The 23,716-nt window shown below is 42.0% G+C and overlaps 1 protein-coding gene across 2 annotated transcripts; it reads left to right on the top strand.

Moving 5' to 3' along the window:
* The first annotated feature begins 2,094 nt into the window (after positions 1-2,094).
* BTBD10 (BTB domain containing 10) lies at positions 2,095-23,546 on the top strand. Of its 2 annotated transcripts, none has more exons than XM_068194689.1 (8): positions 2,095-2,683; positions 15,278-15,471; positions 16,125-16,410; positions 18,034-18,136; positions 18,841-18,961; positions 19,962-20,159; positions 20,758-20,868; positions 22,476-23,546. In XM_068194689.1, the coding sequence occupies exons 1-8, from the start codon at positions 2,583-2,585 to the stop codon at positions 22,784-22,786; spliced, it is 1,425 nt and encodes a 474-aa protein (XP_068050790.1). In that variant the 5' UTR covers positions 2,095-2,582; the 3' UTR covers positions 22,787-23,546. The 2 variants fall into 2 exon arrangements, with proteins under 2 accessions (XP_068050790.1, XP_068050789.1); XM_068194688.1 differs by lacking the exon at positions 2,095-2,683 and adding an exon at positions 9,440-9,678.
* The last annotated feature ends 170 nt before the right edge of the window (positions 23,547-23,716 follow it).

Here is a 23,716-nt window from a genome sequence, read left to right as displayed (position 1 = left end):
TTTTAGAGTAGTGTTAATTGTTGAGGTCCAGTGGAGTGGAGGATGGAGGGAAGACTGTTTATAGTGTGACATGCTTGGAACTAAACAAGAAGTTTCACAAGATGTAGCTTTGGACAGTTGGGATTGTTTCCCTTCTTTTCATAGCTGTGCCCTGGTTCTCAGCTGGGTGCCAGCCTGGCACTTCATCAGTGACACTGCTGGGCTTCCCTATAAGCTGGCAGAAGGCAATGCTGTTGTTTATGGGAAACAGTTCCATTTGTTTGTTTCTGTCCTTCTGTGGCATCTCTTGTTTGTGAGGGCCTCAGCATGGAGCTGCAGAGCAAAGCACACAGAGGAGCTGATCCTGCTCTGAACAGGCTTTTTCCTTGAAGTGTGTGTGGACCTGCATCTTCCTGTTGAATTTTCATTATAAGAAAGATGGGGAGGAGGCAGAGAGTGTGAGACAATTTAAGAAAGTAGCTTTAAATTGGCCTTTCAGCTGCAGTTCTCATAAAAACAGCTGCTTTTGCACATCTTTTGAGTACAAAAGCTGAATTCAAATATTGGCCTCTATGCGAAGAATCAGAACTGGGTGCTTAGTGCCTCTTTGTCCTAAGGCACCTGCTTTGGTGTGTACCTGAGAGGTGAGGTGTCTATAAAGCTCTTAGATGGTTTTAAAGGGAAGAGAGGGTTTGTGGAAAGAAACGAAAGGTGTGGTGCTCCCTGAGCCCCGAGCTGCTGTGGCGCTTTGGCAAAGCCTGGAGTGGAAGCAGGGCCCAGCAGAGGAGGGAGCTGGGTGATGGCACGGTGGCAGCTGTGGTGTCCCTGGGACATTGCTGCTCCTGGCCCTGTGTTCACACGCTGCTGTTGCCAAGGGCAGCGAGGCTCGCTGTGTACCTGGCTGGAGAGGAGAGGCTCAATCTAAAGAACACAGTTTGTTTCAACTCAGGATACAAAGTCTTTATTCTTGGATGGCTTGTGTGCCTGGTATTGCACCTCAGTTGGGGAGGACTGCTCCTGGAATTAGAAACCAGCCTTCCTGCCCCTAGTCTCCTTAATAATACTTTTTCTGTTCTCACACAGGTTGTAGGTTTCTCCTTGTTTCTCCTGATAAATGTGTGTATATCCTACAACCTTCTCCTTACACATTGACTGTGGTTTGCTAACCTGACTTTCCAGGTAATACACAATGAAATGCTTATCAGGACCTTTTTATTTTAAGCAGAAAGTTGAGTATTTCCTGTAATTTTAAATAAAATGTTTTTTTCCTCTTCCTGACTCTATATGGACACCTGACTGTAGGTCTTCCAATCAAAGTGCATTTCATTATAGAAACTGTACCAGGAAAAAGCCCAACCCTGTGGTGGAGACTGTATACTTTGTATTAAACCTGTTTGCTTGGGTAAAACCAAACATGAAGGCAAGATTTGGATGCAACCAACATTTTTAAGAAGCTTGTTCTCTTCTTCCCCTGTAATAAAAACTTTTGGGTCTAAATTTAGCTAGGAGAATCTAAATTTGCCAGGAGAGCTATTCCATTTTCCATGACTTAAAGGACAGGTTTTTTGTGAAGTAACTTTGTTTTAAAGAGGTCTCAGTTGCTTTGGGACTCACTTCCACATAGGATAAGTTTCACTGAATGTATTACAAGTCTATTAAGGGTGGGGTGAGGTAGAGAGACAATGTTTCTACAATATGTAGCTTAAAATTATAAAGAAACATAATAGACTTGCCATTACCTGTAAGTTTATCTAGCTGTAATTTAATTTTTTTTCCAGATGTTATGCAGTCATCAGCTGCTCACTTGTGGCTGCTTTATCATTTTTGTAACCAGGTCGTGCTGAATTGTCCAACTCTGTTGCTACAAGTGTCACTTAGAGGTATGATTGAAAACCAATCTTTGGAGTTTGGCTGTCTCTGCTGACAGTCACAGAGTGGTTTGAGCTCTGAGAGAATTCTAAAGGAAGTTCAACAAGACACAGACCCTGTTTAAGGAAGGGTAGTTATTATATCTATTTTATTAAGGTTTTGTGACTTCTCTGCAAAAGTCAGTGAAACTGGACCACATGGAGTGTTTCTAAGGATTGCTGTTGATTGCGTTTTGTAGTGAGGACTTGGATATAAACGTTAATTCTGTTTTCCTCTTGGTCAGCCATTCAAATTGTAAAACTGTTGGTCTCTGTTCTCTACTTGGGATCCTCCTTTGAATTAACTTTATACATTTGAAAGAAAATCATGGTATGTTTGTCTTGTGTTTTATAACCAGTGACTTTTCTGTTTGGACACAGTGAATTTAACTGTTGCAAAATTTAATTTGCCTGCCAGCATTTATCGAACTATATTTTTAATAACAAAATACTCTTTTTAGTGCAGGTATCAGCAAAATGTGTAAAATACTATTGTCATGCAATTTCTGCTTCAGCGTATCCTGTTTTTCTGTGATCTGCATTTAAAAAATCAAAGCCTAACAACACTAAATTCTGCATGTCTGACTTTTTTTCCTGTGTGGCATTACTTAAAGGTAAACACTGCTCTCTTAATGTAGGTTGTGAGTGCTGCATGTGTGCTTTTCAGAGCAGTAGTGTGAGGAAGCTGGCAGTGGAATGGCAGGACGGCCTCATCCTTATGACAGTAACTCCAGTGATCCAGAGAATTGGGATCGGAAATTGCATAATAGACCTCGTAAACTTTGTAAACATTCAAGGTAGGTGCTGTGTCCCATCCATTGCATCTCAAAAACTACACTCAAAGTCCATCCTAAAGGCTACTGTATCTGGTTGTGGCAAGTCCTGTCATAAACGTTGTAATTCTTCTTCAAAGGAACGCTTCTTAATTATTTTAAAAGATGTTTTCTGACCTGATTTGTCAGCTTCCCCAATCTGTGCTTAGACTTGTTTTGCCATGGGTTGCATTTTAGTCCTTTTTTTAAAAAGGAAAAAAAACCCAACAAATGAACCAAACCTAAATGCCTTGTGTGCATATCAAAACACTGGTTGAGTGATTAAATATATGATTTTTGGGGGTGTTTGCTAGGAGTTACATCCCTAAAATATGTGCATCTAGTCCATGATGAGAACTAATAGTTCTTGCATGCCAGTATCACTCTGTGTAGCACTTTCTTTGTTAAGCTGTGTGTCATACCTTATTTTTGCATGCATCCCTCACAGTAAGAATGTTTTTTTAAATGCTTCTTGATTTGACAAAATGATGAAATTAATTAGTGTTCTTCCAGTATACAGTGTTCAAAAATGAACTAAGCAAAGCAGTTAGTCACCTTGCAAATGTATGAGAAGAAACATATTGCTGGAAAGATATTTAAGCATCCAAATAAGTGTGTATCTTTCAAGTACTTTGCCCTTTTAGAAGTGCTAAATATAACTGAAATCTCTCTGTAAACGAACTAAAATTGTTAGTTACTCAAGCTTTCCTACTGGCAAGATGATAGGGAAAGAGCTAAGGAGCATATTCAATACCAGCTACTCACTCCACATTTTACTTATATATGTGCAGAACTGGACTCAAGTGTTGTCCAAAGTATTCTCTAGGCAATTAATACTGTGGCTTATTTTCCTGCCATTAATTCTTGAATGATTGTGAGAAACTCAAGAGGGCAGGACAAAAGAATGCAGCAGTAATTAAAAGGCTCATGGGGAGACCCATGTAATTAGAGGCCTGTGCTGTAAATAATGGAGAGGTTAAGGCAGACCCGAGGAGGGTGGCTGGTGCTGCAGGTCAGGGTAGGTTTGTGGGGTGTAGCTTTATGCAGCTGATGTTTTTATTGAGGGTAGGTTTGTGGGGTGTAGCTTTATGCAGCTGATGTTTTTATTCAGGGTAGGTTTGTGGGGTGTAGCTTTATGCAGCTGATGGTTTTTATTCAGGGTAGGTTTGGGGGTGTAGCTTTATGCAGCTGATGTTTTTATTCAGGGTATGTTTGGGGGTGTAGCTTTATGCAGCTGATGTTTTTATTCAGGGTAGGTTTGTAGGGTGTAGCTTTATGCAGCTGATGGTTTTTATTCAGGGTATGTTTGGGGGTGTAGCTTTATGCAGCTGATGTTTTTACTCAGGGTAGGTTTGGGGGTGTAGCTTTATGCAGCTGATGTTTTTGTTCAGGTGCTGGTGTCTGGGGGGCAGCTGATGCTGCTCTGCCTTTAGGATTCCAGTGTGGCACAGCCTTGGCAGTGAGCAGTGTGGGTAGGACAGGGCTTTGTGTGGAAGTGAGGGCTGGGCAGTTCCCTGCTGAGCCCAGTCCAGGGGGTTCAGCTCTGAACCTCCCATGACCAGGGATCTGGAATAGAACCTAAAACTCGGTGACGGGGCTGTTAGGAACTGAGGGGTCTGACACCTGCAAACACCCGGGTGCTCTGTGTGACTGAATTCAGCAGGGAGCCAAGGACACAGGCCTGGTCTGTCTCCTGCCAAGGACACAGCTGTGTTTGTCACCTGTCAAGGACATGGCACTGCCACCACAGGGAGACTGGGGAGGCACAAGCCTCCAGCAACATCATGTGGTCGAGAGGGCTCTTGGGTGGGCAGTAGAGTTACTGCAAGTCTGGTGTCAGCAGTTCAGAATTGCCTCTAATCAACATCTGCCCTGAAGGTCCAGAAGCTACTGAGTATCTTCTGAGACAGGGAGAACCCAAAGGTTGAAGAATGACTTCTCAATTAGTCACAGAAATTATGGTGATGGGCTGTAGTCAGCAGGCAAGTTTGAAATAAAGTGTGGTAGCTGGAAGCTGCAGCTGGGTAAGTCCAACCCAGAGGAACAGGACACATGTGTGACCGTGTGTTGTCTGGGGTGGATTATCTATGTTGGGGAAATGTTTCAATAAAAAGCTGTGCAGCTTTCCGCAAAGATTATTTGATGCAGAGAGGCGTTAACTCAAGGACGTCCATGGCCTGTGCTTTTCAGAAAAGCTGCTGTTGGTCATTTCATGCAATCTGAATTCAAGGGTCACACATCAAAAGGTAGGAAATCTATGCCTCAAACATAATTGCAGCTATTGGACATATTTCTGGCAAAACACAGTTTGTTTCCAACGCTGAACAGCGTTTTTATGAAAACTGTATGCTAGGGATATAGTACTCAGGTTAACATCTGATCATTTAAATTTTTTTTCCCCAAATAAAATGTTTTTGGAAATATTTGAGAATGAGAATCTAAATGATAGTTTGACATTGTAATGGAATAAGGGATAAATAAGGATACACATTTTGTTACCTTATTCCTTTGAGATACTGGATTACTTCAGAGAATCTAATTATTGGAAAATGGGGTACTTTATTCAAAAGCCTGAACAAAGTAATTGGATTTTGTATGGCTGAATATGGACATATTGCTGTTGTTTCTGACTTGACACTTTTTCCTCCAGACAAGTGAAAGTCTATGTGAAAAATACAGTATGAGGGGAAAAAAATGCATTTGGAAGCATAAGTTGTAATAATATAACTAGAACTGTTATGTTAAAAGGTTTGAGTACTCCAGTCTTGTTTGTCTTACTCAAAATACTCCTTGTTATGATTAAGAAAGAGAATATTTCTGGTTTGGAAAACATAATGTTGAAGTAAGAGCTTTGTAATAAATAATCTCAACAAAGGAGTAATATAGGAGAGAGATTCTTAGCTTGTCACTTCTTGGTGCTTTGGAGTGTTTAATCCTCCGGCCTTAACATTCTTAAAATAGCTTAGATAATTTTCTTGACTCATAGAAAACATAATCTAGGGCTGTGACCAGCCCTGTGTGTAGGGTTTGTGTGGCAGCAAGGAAAGCCACGGGTCTGTTTGGGGCCGAGGACATGGGGCAGAACTGTCCAAAGGGGAATGGACTGAATCCTTGTACAGATCAGCATTATATCCTGTTCTTTCTAGTTTAGTGAGGCTCCAGTTTTATAAAGCTGCCAAGTTGTAGTGTTGTTTTCTCTCCTCCTGTTTCTTACTTGTTCTGAGATGGGCAATGGAAGGGAAAACTCAGAAGAGAGAGATGTGGAAAATAAGGACTAAAAATATAATGCATACGATTCCTGGTATAAATCTGCTGAGCCTGTCAGGATTAATTTATATGGTGTTAAAGATGACTAAATAATCATACAAACAGTCTTGTTAGTCTAAGCTACTACAGAAAATTCTTGCAGGTGCTTTTTATTAAAGTGCCTGAATAAGATGGAAGAAAATGTTCATGAACCATATGTTGAATTAACAGTGGTGAAGGTTTAAATAAGTGGTCTCTGAATTCATATTTTCATTATTAGGCATTGCTGTTCCATACTTTTTATTCAAATTTTCAGCAGTTATTAGTTTTTTAACTAGTTTCATTAGTTATTAATTTTAAATTATATATAATTTCTCTATAGTGTTGGAGTTTTGGTTGTTGTTGGAAAATTTTAATTCTCTTGCATTGAGTGCTTTTTCTAGAGTTGTGGTGAAAAATCTTTGGCTTAAATTTGCCTCTTCAAGATTTGTCCTGGATTTTTCTAAGTATGCTTCTGTTTTAGTCCCTTTTGACAGTTTCTTATTTGTTCATTCTGTTTAGATATTATTAGATCCAAAGTCTTGCCTGCACTGCTGCATTTATGAACAAAATGTGACTCTGCTTTGATTCTGTTGCCATGACTCTTGGATCTTTTAAAATCTTCAGTTGCTTTCTAAATCTTGTCCATACATGAGAAGTTGTTGTGCAGATGCTAAATGCTGGGAATTTTTCCCCCCAATGTTGTTTCTAGCTGCTGGGAGGATACATTCATGGGTTGTGACTGGAAGGACCACACGTCTCAGCGTTTTGTAAAGTACATGAAGCATACATGAATAGAAGAGTTCCTTTCTCATCTGTGGAAGGATATAAGAATGTATAATCTGTTTTCCACTGTGGGAAAGGTTTTATTTCTCTTCCTGTGATTTCTACAGTTGAACATTTTGCAAGATGGGGCAGGCCTGCCCAAGGCATGACATGAAAATAATGAGCCCCTGATTTGCCAGGGGCTCAGGTCATACTGTGCATCCCCTGCTTTCAGTCACTGCAAACATGCCTAATCGCAGCCTGGTACTGGCAGATCAAAATCTCCTCATCCAGGCTTTGTAGGCACCAGGATGGAAAGCCCTCAGGAGAAACTGAGGTGGGCTGGGAAGAGCTGGTGTTGGAATCCAGAAAAATGGGCTGCACTCAGTGATAACTTTCAAAAACACCAGTCTCTTAATCTTCTGCAAGGTACCCAGTGTATAGTGAGTGATCTTAGAGTTGTGAGGACTGAGGTTTTGATTTTTTTTTTTTTTGACATCCTTCATGTCTGCAATGGCAGCTTATTGACACTGTTGAGAAGGGAAACATAGCACCTTCCAGGGCAAAAGCACACACTAAATCCTCCTGAACCTCTTCAGCACCCAAATTGCCTTTCCCAAATGTTATCAGATACTATTTGTGGTGGACTTTGTCACATTTAATTGGGACACAAAGCACTGTAGAAGTGAGTATACTCAGAACTAGAATTTTTTATGGCCAACTCTTCATTGTTTGTACCTCTGAGAATGGAAACTGTAATAGCTGCACAGTTTGTGTTTGGTCCCAGTTCTTTTGAATTTGAACTTCTAAAGCTGTTTTTTAATAAATGGAGACCCTTTCCAATTCTAAGGAGGATAATATTACTCTGAGTTTTAGTTTGATTTTTATTCAACATCCATGTTGAAAATGCAGCAGAAATTGGTATATAAATAAAGGCAACCAACGTTCTTTTATGAAAGTCTCGTGTCTGGGAGCTTGGTAGAAGTCATAAGGTGTGAATGTGTTCCCTCCTAAAGGTTAAGTCCTTGCTGCTTTAAGAAATCCCTTTGGCAACTGAACACTCTGCTCATGAGATCCTTTCCTGAAATGGAACTGCATTACTAAGAAGTACATTACTCACAGCTGAGAGAACCCACTGAAGACCAGAATTATGTGAATATTAAAGAATTTTGAGGGTGGAAAGTGTTGACAGAGTTTCTGCTTTGAGCTGAAGGAAGATCCCGTGGCAGCCCCCAAATTAAGCAGTGAGAATTCTTTCTGAGGGCTTCCTCACATGGAGCCCCAAGTCAAGTGTGGCTTCTGGACTGTGTCTCTGTAAGATTTGGATGGGTGCGTGTCCTGTCCTGAGAGCTGTTTTTTTGGGATTTGGGAGCCAATCCATCCATGGCATGTTTTTTCTACCTGATGTAGGAGTAAAGAAGAAGACACATCCTAATTCTGCTGTGGAGAAGAGACTCCATTTAGGGAACCAGGGTACTTTCTCTTGCTGCTGAAGGACTGTTCTGTTAGGGGCAAAAAGTGCCTGAGAGAGGTTTTTCCAGCATGCTTTTCATGCAGCCTATTATAACTATGTCTTCCCTGGCTTATATTGAAGGGAAGAAAGGGCTTACAAGGTTGATGGTTATTCTTCCCCTGGGGCATGGGGAGGGTGCTTGTGTGAACCATCACAAGACCCTAAACCAGGAGAAAATTCACTGGTTTGGGTAATTGAAATTGTATGAGCAGAAATTTTCCTTCCATGTGTAAAGAGCTGACTCTTCAGCCTGGAGTGCTGATCTTCTCCTGCCTTTCTCATCACAAGTCTCATGTTTTTCCTTCTGACTTCCCTCTTTATTACAGCAGTCATTTGCTGAACAATCCTCCTCATTTCTTCAGCTTGCATCAAGTTTTAATTTCCACCCTACGACATCTTGATTGTTATTTATTGTAGGACTTACTTTTAAGCTATTCCTCCAGTGTATTGTGACTCCTTAAAACAGCCTGCAGACATTCTAAAAATAATAATTTAAAGAAAGCTGTTTTGTAGTGCCTAGTTATCCTCCCGCCAAAAAATCTTTATCAAATTTTACCGACTCGTGTATTAATTTGCTTTGTTGCTTTTTGTGCTTGGTGGGCTCGCCTTGATGATCTGTTGATGTGAAAATGCACAATGATTTCTGATCGGTAAATGTACTGATGTAATTATTACTAACAATGTTTAGGTTATATTACAAAGAAGAGTAATTTTTCCCTAGCTTAAACTTGCTGGAAAAGGGGCGCTTGTAGTTAAAGAACGGAGGTTTTGCTGTCTTGTTCTCAAAAGGCTCTTGCTGTACCTGCTTATGAACTCGGTGTCAGGTGCATTCATTTTAAAATTAATCGGGGCAGACGTTGCGGGAGCACTCGGAGCGTGCCCTGAAACTCGCGTGCCTTCGCTGTCGGGGCTGATCGCGGCGCGGCGGGGGCCGTGCCGGGGCAGCGGCGGTAACCTTGTCCCGGCGGCGCGCCGGTGCCGGAGCCCGGGCGGCGGCGGCGGGACCGAACTAGCTGCGGCAGCCGGCGCTGCCTCCCCGCCCGTCAGCGCGGGGCCAATGGCTGCGGGCCCGCGGGGCTGCGGGGTCACACGTCAGCCGCGCAGCACGCATGGCTGAGTCAGGCTCCGCGAGAAGCCCGCTCCGCAGCCAGCGGGCTGCGCTCCCCCGGATAAGAGCCGCCGGCGCTTATCCTGGAGGGGAGGATGATGGGGGGAAAAGTAAGGCTCGCTGACGGTGCCGTGAACTACTGAAGAAATGATGGAAATATCAAATATGCTGAACTTAACAAGTAATGCCAAAGGATGCTGATCTGGCTTTCAAAGCTGCCTTTTCGGAAGGAACAGAATTCCTTTGTGCTCTGATTCCGAAATTGTTCCCGTGCTTCTGTGTTTCTTCCCTGCTAGACACGAGAGGAAGGTGCGTATTTGTTAACAGGAATAACGTGTGGGCATTATTCAGGAGAAGAATGAGGAAAAGGCGAAGTACTGTCCTTTGTGTGCACAGGTCAATTGAAATGTCTGCTGCTGACAAAGAACGGGCTTGACGGGGAGGAAGAGGGGCATAAGAGCTGTCGTTGTGTAAGTCCTGGCAGGATGAGCAGAAGGGATTTCTTCTAAAGCCTCGCAGCATGGCAGCTGTAACTTAGTGCATAGATAAAGCTCTATAGCCTGATTCTACAAGTGTTGATTATGGGAATCACCCTAGCAAAGGGTGGATCTAAGTTTATATTTAAGGCGAGTTAAAATAAGTTTTAGAAGATAGATGGGGGAAAAAAGGATAAAAGTCTTGGTCAATTTTCCACTGCTGCGTTCTTTTCTTTTATTTAAGGTTTCAGGGTGGGTTTGGGAGTAATAAGGATATTGGTTAAGCACCATAATTCTGCGTAGACATGAGCTCGTTGTATAAAACAAGTATATTTATTGGCAGTATTTGGTAGGATGCCCATGGAGTTTTTATGTTGGAATACATGCTAATTGTTTTGGCAGTAGGATTAATTCAGTCTAATGACTTCTTCTAATAATTAGTAATATATTCAAAGCAATCTGTTGTTATGTATAAAGACTAACTGAAGCTCTCTTTCCACAGATGACTCCAAAACATCATTAAATTGAAGAGCATTTACATTTTTTAAAAACAGCTCTTCCCTTAACTACAAAAATAGGAAGCATTACCAGTATGACAAAGTTGCCATTTTGATGGTACTTTTTTTCCCTCCTTCACATCATATTAAATAGATTTGCTTAAATACAGCCTTGAGCTTATTTGGTTTTCTTCATGAGGCAACTGCTTTTAAAGAAAATGCCTCATTCTCTTACAAAGACAGGGCTTCCTTGATCCCTGTCTAAGGGGGAAAATAATTTCTGTGACTGACTTAAAATTCTTGAATGGGTGTAGTGCACATGTTCCAGCATTCCTTTGAAAGCAAGGAAAAATGAGTATTGAATTTGTGAATATTGCCAAAATACATGAATATTCATGAGCTTGTTTGGTTGTTTTGGTTTGGGTTTATTTGGGGGGGGGGGGGGGTGGTGGGGCAGGAAGATGTTTCTTTTTTTCCCATGTAGGAAAGTAATTGATAAAGCAAGGTGTTCTTCCATTTCAAAAACTTTTGGGTACTAGGTGGCCTTACATATATGGGGCTTTTTCCAGCTTTAGTGAATGAAGGGATGAGGGTTTAAACGGTGTTTTCTTTGTTCTTTTTCCTCTCTTATGCATTTAAATTAAATGCAATGTCTCCTTTAGCACACAGGAGAAAATTCTGCTTATGGGTTGGTGCTGTGCCTTATGGCTTCCACAGCCCAGAGTGCAGCTGGTGGTCATCAGCCAAGGAATACATTGAAAGCTGACTTTGCAAACACTTCTTTTCTGGGTGAGATGGTCCTTGTAGCTTCAGATCTCTTTCTTGGAAGCTTGAAGTAAGGCTCTGTGGAGGCTCCACTGGGTGCTGTGGCTGAGATTTTGGGTGAATACAGCGTGGCAGCCATGGCTTCTTGGCACTTGGAACTTGCAGTGTTCCACTGCTGGTGGAGGAGTCCTGGTGGTGTGTCTGGTCTGCTTGGTGCTTCTGTGGACCACAGGAATTCCTGTTTGCCTGTTCTTCAAATGGGGCAGCTCTGCTTTGGTCAGTCCCATTTCCACTGGTGTAGATTGGTAGGAAGCTGCAACAGCACGGCTGTGGAAGTCCCAGTGAATGCCAGTTTGTCTTGCCTTCCTCACTGGGCCAGGTTTGTACTTAGTCCCTCATCAGTGAAGGCTTTGTGCGCTCCCTGCAGAAACAACCTCCTGGCCCCACTGGCTTTATGTTAGAGAGGGAGAAGAGGAGGTGACCAAGTCCTTCTATCAAATAAATCAAAATGTCTTGGTAGTTCTGATGTCTTCCTTTTTTATTTGAACACTTGCAACTTCTTCTAAAGCCTCTTTACAGGAAAAGAAAAGTCACAGGCCTTCTTTCATATGTACAGGCCACAAATGAGCTCCTTTTTCAGAGTAACAATAAAGCAGCTCAGGGACACAACTTTCCTAGTCAGGTATCACAGGGTAAGGCTGATGCCTGTCTCTTCTGACATGCTGAGCTCCACCTCTATTTTCTCTTTGTTCAGATTTAAGCTCACGTTAGTTTTCTTGTTGCTTGTAGAGCAAAATTGTATTTAAGGGGTAGCATTGATCTGAGTGCTCATACTGTTGAACACATGGAACTTCAAGTTTGTCGACTACACATCCAACAGATGAAAGAACTATTTTTTTGTGAATTGTGACTCAACACTGATGAGATTTAAGACTGACGTTTTTAGATGGCTGTTACTAAGATGAATGAAGATTCGTGATTCAGCCAGTTGCTTTCTCAAGCCATACTGCTTGAATTCTCAAAAACCGTGCAATTTTGGCTTGTGTCTTGTGGCTAATAGATGATGCATTGGTCTCACAGTTATCATCAATCTGTACATTAAAGGAGGAAAGTACAACATAGGAGTAAGCAAATGAGTGCTGTGGCCAGCTGCAATTTGAACAGCCCTTTGAAATTATTTACTAATCTGTCTGTTTCAGAAACAGTTGATTTACTATTCAAGGATCGTGTCCTCCTCCAGCTGGCAGCCTCTGCCTCTCTCCAGTGTGGTGTGCTGAGCTGAATTGATGGCCCCGGCTCGGCAAGGATGGCCGTGGCTGGCAGCAGGAGCAGGATAGATAATCTCTGAGCACTTCCCCCCTCCTCCAGGCTTGCTGGCTGCTGGCAGCATAGCAGAAGTGGCCCCAGTTGCCATTCAGGGAGGTACAGCTGTGCCTGCCATGGCCCTTCCTTGGGGCACGGCTCAGGAGGAAGCGTGGTGCCAGCTGAGTCAGTGTCGCTTCCTGTAGCACCTGTTCTTATCAGCTCCTGGAAGAGATTATTAACTAGGGTTTGCCCTGCTTCACTGGGAACTCTGAATCACTGCTTGGAGGGTAATGGGGCTTTTAGATGGTTTTCTGGATTAAGAATCACATTTTAATTGCCTTCTCTGTTAAAGAGGAATTCGTGTTTGCTCTGTCAAAATGTGTGATAAGCCTGCATCCCATTAGAGTGGTTCAGTTTCATTTTCTAGCGTGTTTCCCTTATTTAAAGCAAATAGAGCTCTTTAACTCCTGAGAAACAGTGAGTCATGCATTTTGATACTATAAAATGTGACACCTGCAAAGCTCTGTTTTCTCACAGCATGGTTGGAAATGTTATCAGGTCTAGGATCAAAGCTGTGCTTCAACAGAGGCCTGGTCACGTGAGGCTTTATTGGGATTTGCAGAGATGTTTTGTCACCAGACTGCTATGAAGGTGTTTGAGTACTCCACACATACACACCCCCTTTTGTGGCACCCTTGATTATACCATAGCATGCAAATATAAATGCACAGATGAGATACAGAGCTTCTTAAAAAAAAAAAAATTTTTTTTTGGAAGTTTAGTTGTAGTAGTAATGAATATTGTCGTGCTTAAACTTGGGCTAGACTTTGGTCTTGAATTCGAGACTGTAATCCATGTGTCTAATAATTTATGGGCATATTTTGTATCCATTAAAGTGGTTACATTGTGTATGTGTATATCTGTCTCAAAGGAAAGGTGCAAAGGTTTTCCTAAATTGTTGATGTTGTTTTTGGGGTTTTTTTGGAGGTTTGCAGATCTCACTCTTGCAAACTTTTGCACGTTTCACTTTCAAAATAAAGAATTTGCCTTTCTCTGATAGAGAGGTAAAACAAGTAAGGAGACTTGTTAGCTGTGCTGAAATGTTATAAATTTTAATACCTTCAGAACTGCATTGGAAGTGCTCAGGAAATTTCCTTTTAATGGAGGTGCTTATTCTTGGACTGTAAATCTGAACATTTTCAGCCAGAAGCAAGGCTTGCAGTTCTTTTCCCTTATTCAATAGACCTTTGGCTGACTCCACATCCCAAAGATGCATTTCTTACTGCAGCATATTTTAAGCTTGGCAGGAAACAGGATTGCAGTAGATTCCCTCTGCACCAAACTTGTGCTTTGTCAACAGGAGATCCTGCCCTCATTCTGGCAGGGCAGGGAGGAGCTCGTGTGCCATAGTGAGAGGTACATTTCTGACTCCTTGCCTTGTGCTAAACACTCGTCTGTCACAGCCTCTTCATTCTCAGTTGAGCTCCTCTTCTTATCAATCTCTGAAACCTGAAATTGCAACATCTCATGCTAGTGGAAAGCCTTGATTTTTTTTTTTTTTATCATTACTTCTAAGCAACCTAAAAAGAGGACACTGCTCGATCTGGCTATCCAGTGAATGCTTTTCTATTTGTTGTGCTTGTCTAAGCCAAGCCATCATTCTTACCTCTCTGTGTTCTCCTACAGCATTCCTGCAGTCATGATTTCAGGTCTCTTGGTAGGAGTTATGGGATCTGCAGGTTGCAAGCAAGTGGGGCATTGAGGTTCCTCTGGGAAATCATGACTCTGCTTTGTCTGGTAGACCTTGTAGCTGTGCAGGAGTCTGGGTTATCCACTACCTGAGGCTTTGGGAATTTCTTCAGTTAAATCCATAAATAAGGAGTGTTGTCATGCTCACACTTGAAAGGTAAACAGCAAAAAACTGCTTTAGGAATTCTGGTGGGGTGCAAGGACACAGACAAGTCAGTGCTGTCCAGACATAAATTTCTCTCTTTTAAAGAGTATAAATAGAAGATATAAGGATTTTTGGCAAATTCAACAATAGCTGTTGCACGTTGATTTTTAATTTTTAGATAGTTTCAGGGAGTTGTGGGATCTCAAAACTGACTAGTTTTGTTAGTTGGTTTAATAATTGCAAAATGTAATTGATATCTTAAGTTCAGTAATGTAACTTAAACACAGTCTAAAACATCTTAAACTATTATATTAAATTTGCTGGTTTGGAACAAATATCCTACTTGTTACTGACAGTCTGGTAGGTCGTAGCTTTGATAGTGTAGTTCATGTCTGGGTTGTAGTGGCTTACTATTGTTCTTTTTAAGAATAAGTAAAAATTTAAAACAGAATGTGCAGAAACAAACTCTTGGCTGGTGTGTCTTGATGTGTCCCCTCATTTAAGACTGACTACCTTTGCAAAGGGCAAGTTGCAGGAAAAGTGTAAAGTCATCCTGTGGCCGCAGAAGGTTTTGCCAAAATAGCTTGCATTGGAAAAAAAAAAGATCCCTAACTTCTAATTTCATTCTTTGATGAGAACATTTAATTTAACAGTAAGAATAAAAAAAAAAATGCATGTTTGTATTTGACCTACCTGTTCTGAAAGAGATTTGTGTGAATGCATCTTCACAGGCAGGCTCAGCTGATCAGGTGCTGTCTCTGTAAATCACACAGCAGCAAACAGATAATTCCTGCTGCCTACTTAATGTTCCAAGTAATTGTAAATACAAACATGAGTGCAACAAAGAAAATGGAGTTGGATAATCCTAATCTAGGGAACATCTCCATGGAGTGTGAATGCCTTGGAAATTTAGATGTGTAATGTCTCTGGAACTTTGGAATGCTGAACATGTGACTTATTTCTGCTTTCAGCACCTCATCCCGTGTTGCTAAAGGAATAGACTACACCAAAATGAGCCTCCATGGTGCGAGTGGTGGACACGAGAGATCAAGGGACAGGCGCAGATCCAGTGACAGATCTCGTGACTCGTCCCACGAAAGAGCAGAATCTCAGCTCACTCCATGCATCAGGAATGTCACTTCACCAACAAGACAGTATCATTCTGGTGTGTGCAGATCTCTGCCATTTCAGGATTAAAATTCTCCAAATTTGAGTACTATTTTGTTAAAGGAATAGAATAAAAAGTGTTAGTGTTGATGGCACAACATACAGATTTCTTACATATGCCCTGGGGTGGGAATACCCTTCTTTGATAGGTTGTAACTTTTTTTTCCAGTCTGCAGTGTGTATTCCTAAGTGATGCTCTTATTTAGTTCAAATCACAAGAGCAATCTAATTTTTATAAGATAATTGAATGCATTCCCTTTACTCTGTAGGGTCTAGGTATTTGGAAATAGAGGAAATAGGGATTTTTTAAAGTGACAAAATATGGTTTGTTTCTTTGAGCTGTAGCACCAACTGTGATGCAATAGCTTTTGTGTTGAGTTCCTTTTTCAGTACTAGAGTAGTAAATTTTCTTTGTAAAGACTTTTGGGGAAAGTGAGGTGGATTTGATGTCTAGGTGATACAGACTTTGGAATCTCATAAATGGGCAGTTACTTTTGAAGGTTTTTTTCAACCAGAATAGATATAACCAAAATAATTTGTACTTCTCAAATGGATGTGTTTGTGCCCGGAAAGACACAAACTACATAGGACTCCTGTAAATCTCTGATTTCATTTCCTGTTTTTTCTCCTTCCACCTCGTCACCACCAAAGATCGCGAGAAGGATCACAGTTCATCTCGGCCCAGCAGCCCCCGGCCCCAGAAGACATCCCCCAATGGTTCTGTTGTCAGCATGGGCACCAGCAGCAGGAACAGCAGCCAGTCCAGCTCAGATGGCAGCTGCAAGGCTGGTGGGGAAATGGTGTTTGTGTATGAAAATGGCAAAGAGGGAGCTCGGAACGTCAGAACTTCCGAGCGAGTAACGCTCATCGTGGACAACACCAGATTTGTTGTAGATCCTTCCATTTTCACTGCACAACCTAACACAATGTTGGGCAGGTTTGTATCTTTTTTGGGTTTTGTTTTTTTTTTCCTTAGTCCCCAACGGTTACAGAGAGCCATTAATCCTTTGTGGATATTTAAACTGTTTGAATAGCTGTTGGACTCCTGCTGCTGCAGCTGATCTTGCTGATGTTACCAATTTCTAAATGCCTTTAAATAAAAATCAAATGCAAGTTCTCTGGTTTTGCAGGGAAGCCAAGAGATGTCTCTTACCTAGAGATGACAGCTGATAAATAAATTACCATTTCATGACGTTCCCATTTCTTTCTGTCTTCCTGGGCATTGCTTCTATGTTCAGTCTGCCTCACTCTTCCTCATTTTTAAAGCTAGGTGCTTCATAAAACGAAGTGGCATAGCGAGTGTAGATAGTCTCTTTCAAAACAGCAAGGAGGAAAATCTTGAAGGAATTTATTTTGCTTAGTGGGCCTACCCTGACAATGTTCAAGGTCAGCTCATTTATCTTCTGAAATGTCAAATAATCAGTATAACAGCCCTGAGCCACTCAGCAGAGAGGCTGAATGCTCAAAATGATCAACACTTGAATGCAAGTCCGCGATATGTGTGTAATGTTTTCTGTAGAAAACTATAATGAGCAACATATTTAACATGTTTGCTTGGTGGGAAGAGATTCAATACTTGACTTGCTCAAATTCTGGTTGGTTTTGCCTTGTCCAAATGCAGAGGGCACCACTTAAAATCTTGCATCAAGAAATAAAAGAAAGGTTTGTCTGTGTCACTTTGGATTTGGCTTTTTCATTAAAACACAGCTATTTCTGAGCACACAAGGATATAATCATATTTAAAATACATGTATATAAATCTCTTTGCCACAGTACAGGTAATAAATGTGATTAAACTATTTCTGCTCTGTTTAAATCACTGCAGTGTGGGATAAATAGTACCTTGGATCCCTGTTTTGTGAAAAGTTGAGTGAGTCACAAAGAAGGCAAGAAATGCTTCTCTGTCTAAACTGTCAAAAGAAATAAATGGAAGTAAGAATCAATAGAATTAAATAATTGATTTAAAGCACTTGCATATTATACAATACATGCATACATGTAAATATCCAGACAAACTGGAAGTGTGTATCAGCTGAAAAAAAGCAATGAAAGTTTCCTGTTTCATGCCCAGCCTAAGAGTAAGTGATGCTGCCTAATGCACTGGATTTTTTGTGCATGTGTGATGCTGAGTTATTCTCCCTTTGGTATTGGTTCAAGGAACAAGCTTATTTTATCCTCTGCTAATTGAAAAGTAGGTTAATAAAGATATGGAAATAGTGCTCTAACATGCAGGTTATTTATAAACCCACTTTCCCTCAATGTCAGTCCTCAGGACAGTAAGCAGGAACATCTTGGGAGGTAAAAGTAACTATAATAAGAAAGTGTTATTTGCCTTAAGCCTGTATCCTGTTGGACTGCGTTTTTCTAAATATTATTTCTTGTAGAGTGGTCAGCAAAGACACGTCAGATCATGAATTGAAAAACATAATCCCAGCTGAACAGAATGCACTGCTTTTCCCCTTCAGTTTCTGTACAATTTCTTGCATTTTATTTTTCTTACTTACAAACAAGAAAACCATAGTGAGGAATTCTAATCCAAATTACTGTCATTCTTGAGCAGGATGTTTGGATCGGGCAGAGAACACAACTTTACACGGCCCAATGAAAAAGGAGAGTATGAAGTTGCTGAGGGAATTGGTTCCACTGTGTTTCGTGCTATTCTGGTGAGTTTTTAGGGGCAAATACTGTTAGGACAAGCACTATCAAGAAGTAAAACTTCTTGGTTTAACCCAACTTGCATATCTAGATTTTATGGATGGCATAGATACTGCTCTTCATACTGTTTAGTAGAGGGAGGAAGATGCTTGATATGAACCCCCTTTTCCTAGATATGAACATATGACAGTCAGGGAGAGAGAAAGTACACATGAAAGAAACCAAAAATTACTGCTGCCAGCAATCAGTTCACCTTTTCCCAAATTCCAGTGTATTCTGCCCTTCTAGAGCTGAAATTAGGTGAAACAGAATACTGGAAGTGAACTTCACGCAGTTAACAGGAGTAAAGCAAACTTCAGTCTGAGGTGGAAATGGCTCCTTATTTAATATCCACACGAGGAAGCAGAGGTGCTGGACTGCTTTGTCAGCAGCCTTGGAATGGGAAGAGCTCAGTGAAGTACAGATAAAAGACAGCAAAATTATCAGTATTAAAAGTTGTTACTTAAATAACAGTTTTAACCAGAACTCACTGATCTGAATGCAGCTCTGAAAACTGATAAATTTGAGGACAGGAGGATTCACTACGTTTAACATTTGTTGCTGTCTTACATTTTGGGGGCTTTCTTTGTGGAGAGGGTATCATGAATGAAATGATGAAATGTTTCTGTTGGTGGAGGTTGTGCATTGTGTTTTTTCTTGGTGCATCCTGCAGGATTACTACAAGACTGGGGTGATACGCTGTCCTGATGGGATATCTATTCCTGAACTGAGGGAAGCATGTGACTATCTCTGTATCTCCTTTGAGTATAGTACCATAAAATGCAGAGATCTGAGTAAGTACAGAGTTTATTAAAATAATTTGAATTCTACAAATTGACTTAAGTGCATGTGTGTTAATTCCAAATCATGTCCTTTATTGAGATAAAGAAGATGGCTGGCACTACATGAATAAAATCCATCCCTTTTTATCTCTTATGTAATAAAGCCCTAAAACCAATGGATTTATGTTCTTTGAAAATAATGTCTGATATTTCAGCATCTAATTCTGTGCTGTGGCCGCCCTGTGGAATACTTGGCTCTATGGCTGCATTTGCAGAACAGATACAGTAACATTCAGTGGTACCTTTTTTTGCAGAGGACACAGAGGATAATTTTTCATCTCCTTGCTTAGGAGAATGGGGCTGTCTCCCTGGTGGCAGTGGCACAGCTTTGCTGGTGGAGTGGGCTGCTCCAGGGTTCCCAGCACGTGCTGTTCTCTCCAGCTCCCTCACTCCTGAGCACAGCCCAAGCCTTGGCCTGTGCCTCTGGTTGCTGTGCTCTCCCTGTGTGTGCAATGCAGGGCCAGCCCATGGCATTCCTGCTGGGAATGCTGTGCTGGACCCCAGTGCCTTCCCTGGCAGGGCCACCCACCCTGCCCCTCGCCTGAGCTCTCTGTCCTTACAGGGATTTAGCAGCTCCTGCCCTCAGGGCTTTGAGAAGCTTTGGTTTTAAGCTGCTGCTTATGAAACATGAGTTGTGTGCTCTGTTCTCCCAGCAACTGGCTTAAATGATGTTTCTTTTAGGAAATCCAGGAGCAGCCTCGCACAATTACCAAATATTTAGAAGTAGCAAAATGCAAAGGAGGTCTCAAAGTCTGCCCAACACTATGTTAGTATCTGCAGGACAGGCTGTAAATATTCAAACAAGGTCTGAACTTACATAAGCTCATAGACTAAGTGTCTTTACACCTGTCTGCAGTAATACTACCAGATAAACAGATCTACTTTTTCTTATTGCTGCCTTCATCTCTTTACCAAGCTCTCAAATGTGCCTATGCTTAAAATTTTCTTCTAGGTGCTCTCATGCATGAATTGTCAAATGATGGTGCTCGCAAGCAATTTGAGTTTTACCTGGAAGAAATGATTCTCCCACTGATGGTAGCCAGTGCCCAAAGTGGGGAGAGGGAGTGCCACATTGTTGTGCTGACAGATGATGATGTTGTTGACTGGGATGAAGAGTATCCCCCCCAAATGGGAGAGGAGTATTCACAAAGTAAGTTTATCCTCATTGTTCCCACCAGGCCATGCCGTGGTAGAGGTAGCAGTGAATGTGCTGATTTAAAGTTGTTGTACAGAAATGAACCTCTTAGTTTGAGTAGTTCTGCTTAATAATATTTTGTTTCACAGAAGCATATGTTACTTGTTACGTTCAAATGTAATTAAAAAGAGAAGGTAATTTTTATTATTGAGGTATTGTCAGCCAGTGAGGGGGAAGAAAATACTTCTGTAGAAAGAGCTTGAGGAGGGAGATGGGTAGGGGTCATTACTGTGGGAGAACAACTAGAGGTTTTTTTTGAGGAAGAAAACAAGTGTTACTATTTTTGGAGTATTATAGTTGTGTGGATGATGAGTTTAAGCACCTGTAAATGGACTGTACTGTCCATTTACATCTTATCCTGCAAAATGTGCACCCAACCCATTCCCCAGTATCTTCAGCTGTTTTTCTCTAGAGTTCTTGAGTTTCTCCCCCTCTTCTGAAATAAAAATACTGGAGTAAAGCAAAACAGTGGAAAAGATAAACTTTGTGTTTTAAGGCTAGAAGGTTAATATTTGCAAACAGGGAATTTTTTCTCATTAAAATGTATTTTTAGTTATTTACAGCACAAAGTTGTATAGATTCTTCAAATACATTGAAAACAGAGACGTGGCCAAATCGGTTCTGAAGGAAAGGGGGCTCAAGAAGATCCGACTGGGCATCGAAGGTAAGGGAAGCATTGCTTGTGCTCTCCCTCTTTGGCCCTCAGGGTCTGCTGCACTTCTCTGCTGTATGGCTTTCTCTGTAGATGGAAAAGCAAGGGGTCAGCATTGTCTTTCCTGCTGAGGCTGGGTGACAGAATGGCCAGAAGGGGAATGGTACCCAGCTAGAAAACCGGACTATGGGCTCCAGACTGGTGTCCAGGCTGTGTCTGGCTGCTGGGCTCTGTGCACACAACTTAGGTGCTTTCTTCTGCCTTCATGCCCTGTGCCCTTTAGTTTCCACACAAAATCTTCTCTGTGCTTTGTTTGAAGTAACAAGGCATTTGTACAGCTCTGGATATTGTGTTCTTGGGCTGGTATCCTTTCCAGGGTGTGAAATGAAAAAATGTCATGTTAAGTGGCAGGCAGACATTTTCTTTCAGGAAGTACAAAACTGTCCAGTGGATCAGTGAAATGCAAAGAAATACTGATCTGAAGTAAACATCATGTAAGTTAGGAGGCTGCTCTGTAATATTCCACTAAGTAATCTGATTTTTATCGTGAATGTAAGAACTGGATTTCTTTGCATTATATTTTTCTTGTGATCGCTGACCCAGATATTTTAGAATCCAGCCTTTATAATTAGCAGGATTTCTATCATTCACTCACCAAGTTGTCATAGTTACGTTTGTAATTTGCCAAGAAAAAGCAAATGCTTTTAACTGGTGAGCTCTAAAATAACTAATTTCATCTGAACAAGGTGGCAGCCTTCTAGCTAAACAAGAACTGGCCCCGCCTGTAATGCTGGCTAATAGCAGATTATTTCTGCTGGCATTTCTTGATTTGACAAGGAACAGCTATGGTACCAAACTGTGATGCTGCTGCCCTGCAGTAATGTGTAAAATGGACATTATTGTTGGGGCACAGGGAGAGGTGACTCGAACACAGCACAGCCATCTGCACTGGCAGTGCCAGTGGGTGCTGTGCTCTGTACAGTCAGTGCCAGTGGGTGCTGTGCTCTGTACAGTCAGTGTTGGTGTTGCTGTGCTCTGTACAGTCAGTGTTGGTGTTGCTGTGCTCTGTACAGTCAGTGCCAATGCTGCTGTGCTCTGTACAGTCAGTGTTGGTGTTGCTGTGCTCTGTACAGTCAGTGTTGGTGTTGCTGTGCTCTGTACAGTCAGTGCCGGTGTTGCTGTGCTCTGTAGAGTCAGTGTTGGTGTTGCTGTGCTCTGTACAGTCAGTGCCAATGCTGCTGTGCTCTGTACAGTCAGTGTTGGTGTTGCTGTGCTCTGTACAGTCAGTGTTGGTGTTGCTATGCTCTGTACAATCAGTGTTGGTGTTGCTGCGCTCTGTACAGTCAGTGCCAATGCTGCTGTGCTCTGTACAGTCAGTGTTGGTGTTGCTGTGCTCTGTACAGTCAGTGTTGGTGTTGCTGTGCTCTGTACAGTCAGTGTTGGTGTTGCTGTGCTCTGTACAATCACTGTTGGTGTTGCTGTGCTCTGTACAGTCAGTGTTGGTGTTGCTGTGCTCTGTACAGTCAGTGTTGGTGTTGCTATGCTCTGTACAATCAGTGTTGGTGTTGCTGCGCTCTGTACAGTCAGTGCCAATGCTGCTGTGCTCCTGCCTTTGCCAGGTTACCCCACGTACAAGGAGAAGGTGAAGAAGCGGCCGGGCGGGAGGCCGGAGGTGATCTACAACTACGTGCAGAGGCCGTTCATCCGCATGTCGTGGGAGAAGGAGGAGGGGAAGAGCCGGCACGTTGACTTCCAGTGTGTGAAGAGCAAATCCATCACCAACCTGGCGGCGGCAGCAGCAGACATCCCGCAGGACCAGCTGGTGGTGATGCACCCCACGCCGCAGGTGGACGAGCTGGACATCCTGCCCATGCACCCCGCCCCCAGCAGCGGCGAGCTGGAGGCCGAGGGCCAGAACCCCCCGCTCTGATCGCGCTGCCCCACCACAAGCATGCTCCTACAGTGACTGTACCCAGCTCATACCACACTGCAATGCCAGTTTCTCCATTGTGCTCCGGTGTTTAGGATATTGCAGCAGGGACCTGGCACGGCCCCGGGGGATGCCTGGTTGCTCTGGGAGGAGCGCGGCTCCGGCTGCTGGGCTCGGTGACGTTCGTGTCTGTGTTTACCAGTAGGTTTGTGACGTTGGTGACTCGTGAGCTGGCCTGGCCCCGCTCCGCGGCCCCGCAGCTCTGTCGTGGCACGGGGTTAGGAAGCAGAGTGGGAATTGATAGTAGCACTTTACAAATGGTTGACAAATGGAATTTGAAGCCATTTTTTATAAACGTATTGCACAATACTAACAAAGTGCTTCTATCAAAGGTATTAACTGTACATAGTTTTGCTCTGAATAGATTGACCCTTTTGAAGTTATTGTATATGGTTGAGCACAAAACTACTTAACTCTTGGGTTTTTGGATTGAGGACGTGATTCAATGACCCATGTAACATCTTGTTCAAGTTCTTTAGTGAATTTTTTCACTTGTTTGCAGCGTGAGCCATGTTCAAAAATTGTGAACAACGGACAGGGGCTTTATCTTAAATTTTGCCTTACCTTAAGCTGTTCACAAATATTTATTTAATACATTTTTCATAAGTGTCATGAAATAGGAAAATGCAAATGGTTCATTCTTCATTTATTAATGATTGTAAACAAGTTTTTCATGCAAATAAAGTTTCCATTATTTTAATGGGCTTGAATTATCTGCAAATCATGAATTTTGCAATTAGTTGCTTTTCTTTCCTCAGGGGAAGGATGGTTACTATTAAGTGAAAAACAAGTATTTCTTTAAGATAATCAGCCTATTTCAACACACCTACCTGTTGTGCTTTAGTCAGGCTAAACCTGGATCTAGAAGTA

Source organism: Anomalospiza imberbis, chromosome 6 (genome assembly GCF_031753505.1).
Source record: "Anomalospiza imberbis isolate Cuckoo-Finch-1a 21T00152 chromosome 6, ASM3175350v1, whole genome shotgun sequence".
NCBI classification, from domain to species: Eukaryota; Metazoa; Chordata; class Aves; order Passeriformes; family Viduidae; genus Anomalospiza; species Anomalospiza imberbis.
The sequence above is the reverse complement of the archived record's forward strand: the minus strand, read 5'-3'. Positions and strand labels throughout refer to the sequence as shown.